At 37.1% G+C, this 3,729-nt stretch overlaps 1 protein-coding gene across 1 annotated transcript; it reads right to left on the reverse strand.

Annotated features, from left to right (window-relative positions):
* Nucleotides 1-2,627: 2,627 nt before the first annotated feature.
* Nucleotides 2,628-3,729, reverse strand: LOC123947439 (taste receptor type 2 member 42-like). The gene has a single exon (XM_046013650.1). The coding sequence runs from the start codon at nt 3,609-3,611 to the stop codon at nt 2,643-2,645; it is 969 nt and encodes a 322-aa protein (XP_045869606.1). The 5' UTR covers nt 3,612-3,729; the 3' UTR covers nt 2,628-2,642.

The following is a 3,729-nucleotide window of genomic DNA, read 5'->3' on the forward strand; positions in this document are numbered from 1 at the left end:
GGCTGATATCAAAGAGGTTACTGCCTATGTTCTTCTCTAGGATTCTGATGGATTCCTGTCTCACGTTGAGGTCTTTTAACCATTTCGAGTTTATCTTTGTGTACGGTGTAAAAGAATGGTCAAGTTTCATTCTTCTACATATAGCTGTCCAGTTTTCCCAGCACCATTTATTGAAGAGACTGTCTTTTTTCCACTGTGTATTTTTTTCCTGCTTTGTCGAAGATTATTTGACCATAGAGTTGAGGGTCCATATCTGGGCTCTCTAACTCTGTTCCACTGGTCTATGTGTCTGTTTTTATGCCAGTACCATGCTGTCTTGGTGATCACAGCTTTGTAGTAAAGCTTGACATCAGGTAACGTGATGCTGCCAGTTTTATTTTTGTTTTTCAACATTTCCTTAGTAATTCGGGGTCTCTTCTGATTCCATACAAATTTTAGGATTATTTGCTCCAGCTCTTTGAAAAATACCCGTGGAATTTTGATTAGAATGGCATTAAAAGTATAGATTGCTCTAGGCAATATAGACATTTTAACAATGTTTATTCTTCCGATCCAAGAGCATGGAACGGTCTTCCATCTTTTTGTGTCTTCTTCAATTTCTTTCATGAGTGTTCTGTAGTTCCTTGAGTACAGATCTTTTACCTCTTTGGTTAGGTTTATTCCCAGGTATCTTATGGTTCTTGGTGCTACAGTAAATGGAATCAATTCTCTAATTTCCCTTTCTGTATTTTCATTGTTAGTGTATAAGAAAGCCACTGATTTCTGTACATTGACTTTGTATCCTGTCACGTTACTGAATTGCTGTATGAGTTCTAGTAGTTTGGGGGTGGAGTCTTTGGGGTTTTCCATATAAAGAATCATGTCATCTGCAAAGAGAGAGAGTTTGACTTCTTCATTGCCAATTTGGATACCATTTATTTCTCTTTGTTGTCTGATTGCTGTTGCTAGGACTTCTAATACTATGTTGCACAAGAGTGGTGAGAGTGGGCATCCTTGTCGTGTTCCTGATCTCAACGGGAAGGCTGCAAGCTTTTTCCCATTGAGGATGATATTTGCTGTGGGTCTTTCATAGACAGATTTTATGAAGTTGAGGAATATTCCCTCTATCCCTATACTTTGAAGCGTTTTAATCAGGAACGGATGCTGGATTTTGTCAAATGCTTTTTCTGTATCAATTGAGAGGACCATGTGGTTCTTCTCTCTTCTCTTATTGATTTGTTCTATCACATTGATTGATTTGCAAATGTTGAACCATCCTTGTAACCCAGGGATGAATCTATGCCCCCAATATGGGAGCAGCCAATTAAATAAGAAAACTATTAATCGAGATAAAGAATCATATTGATATGAATACATTAATAGTAGGAGATCTTAACACACCTCTCTCAGTAATAGACAGATCATCCAAGCAGAAAATTAATAAAGAAGTAAGAGAATTGAATGACACATTGGACCAGATGGGCCTCATAGATATATACAGAACATTCCACCCTAAAACAACAGAATATTCATTCTTCTCAAGTGCACATGGAACCTTCTCCAGAATAGTCCACATACTGGGTCACAAATCAGGACTCAACCGATACCAAAAGACCGACATTATTCCCTGCATATTCTCAGATGACAATGCTTTGAAACTGGAGCGCAATCATAAGGAAAAGTTTGGAAGGAACTCAAACACCTGGAAGCTAAAGACCACCTTGCTTAAGAATGCTTAGATCAACCAGGAGATCAAAGAACTTAAACAACTTGTGGAAACCAATGAGAATGAAGACACTTTGGTCTAAAACCTATGGGATACAGCAAAGGCAGTTCTAAGGGGGAAATACATAGCCATCCAAGCCTCCCTCAAAAAATTGAAAAATCCAGAATACACCAGCTGTCTCCTAACCTTAAAGAACTGGAGAATCAACAACAAATTAAACCAACTCCACACATAAGAAGGGAAATAATCAAGATTAGAGCAGAGATCAATGAGGTAGAAACTAGAGATACAGTAGAACGTATCAATGAAACTAGAAGCTGGTTTTTTGAAAGTCAATAAGATCAATAATCCATTGGCCACACTAATCCAAAAGAAAAGAGAGAAAGCTCAAATTAATAAAATTATGAATGAAAAGGGAGAGATCACAACTAACACCAAGGAAGTAGAAACAATCATCAGGAGTTATTATCAACTGTTATGTGCCAATAAGTTAAGCAACCTAGATGAAATGGATGCATTCCTGGAAAACTATAAACTCCCAAAATTGAACCAGGAAGAAATTGACAACCTGAATAGACTGATACCTAGTAACAAGATTGAAGCAGTGATCAAAAACCTCCTTAATTTTTGACTTAATATTGTACAAATATTCCACCAACTACAACTTGGAAGGAATTTTCATTTCTAAATAATCATTTTTCTCACATATGAACATAGTAAATATTTGCCAGCACATATAAAATTAATACATGTCGCATGATATATTTTATATTCATATTGTCTCAAAAATATCCTTTTAATCAACAAGTGTTATAAGGAATGATGCTTGCTTTTTAAGTTTATAGGTCATTCCGGGGAAAGTCTGTGATGTTTAATAGTACCTAAAAGAATCCGGTGAGGAAAACAAAGGTTAAAATGGATCTTCAATGTCTCTTCATTAATTTAATTCTCTTGGTATATAGAAAATTCTGGGGAAGTCGAAAGGTTTCACCATTTTCAGGTGGTGATTAATATGCCACAGTAGTCCTAAAGCAGTTTTTCTCAACTTGCTATTTCCCAAAATCAGAATAAATGAGTGGCCTGAAGGAAAAAGAGTTGATAATAATATGACAACAAAATTGACCTGAGAATTCTGCAATAAAACAAAAACCCAACCTGTTAATAGGATGGAAGAAAAATGAACCGTGGAGAGGAAAAGGAAAGACATCACCATTTTCATGGCCCTTTTATGGGCCTCTGTATTGAAGTCCCTGGAGCAGTTCTGTTGCACAATCCTGGTATGTTGCCTCAGGGAAAGAAACAAAAGGAGCAGGGAGGCCAGGGACAGCAGAAAGGGGATTAAGTAAATGAAACTGAAAACAATCAAGTTGTTAAGATACAGAGTTTTACTTACATTTGGGGACAAAGTTGAGTTTCTTTCGTATCTTTGATAGACATTACCCAAGAAATTACTAAATGTATCTATCAATTCAAAGTTGCAAAGCCATAAGAGTAAAGACCCCAGGGGAAGCACAAGTAGCACTCTGCTCATTCTCCTCCTCAGCCAGGTGAAACAGGAGTGGGAGAAATTGGCTATTTTAAAGAAGTAGAAAACACTTAGACAGGTGGCAAACCAAGTAGCTAGGTGATTGCTCAGTGTCCAAAAAATATTAACGAATTTTACTATGTTATCAATGGTATAAAGATGTGGCCACAACACCATTAAATATGAATCTAACAGTATTATGCAAAGAAGAATGATTCTGGAGATAGCCAGGCTGGTGAGAATGCAGTCAGCTGACGAGAGCTTCTGACCCTTCACCCAGTCAATGCAGTTAACTAGTACAATGAAACTGTTCCCCAGCATTCCAGTTAGGAATCCTCCTGTCGCTGCTATCAGAAAAGCATGTTCAATTCCAGATGGCATTTCTGTAGAAAGAATCCAGAAGGTTGGTCCTGTGTCTTGGATTTTTTGGTTGTCAAAATGTTGTGGAATAAAATCCAGTCTGATACTTTTCACTTTTATATGAAAAAGGCTCCGATAC

This window comes from Meles meles, chromosome 7 (genome assembly GCF_922984935.1).
Source record: "Meles meles chromosome 7, mMelMel3.1 paternal haplotype, whole genome shotgun sequence".
Classification (NCBI taxonomy): domain Eukaryota; kingdom Metazoa; phylum Chordata; class Mammalia; order Carnivora; family Mustelidae; genus Meles; species Meles meles.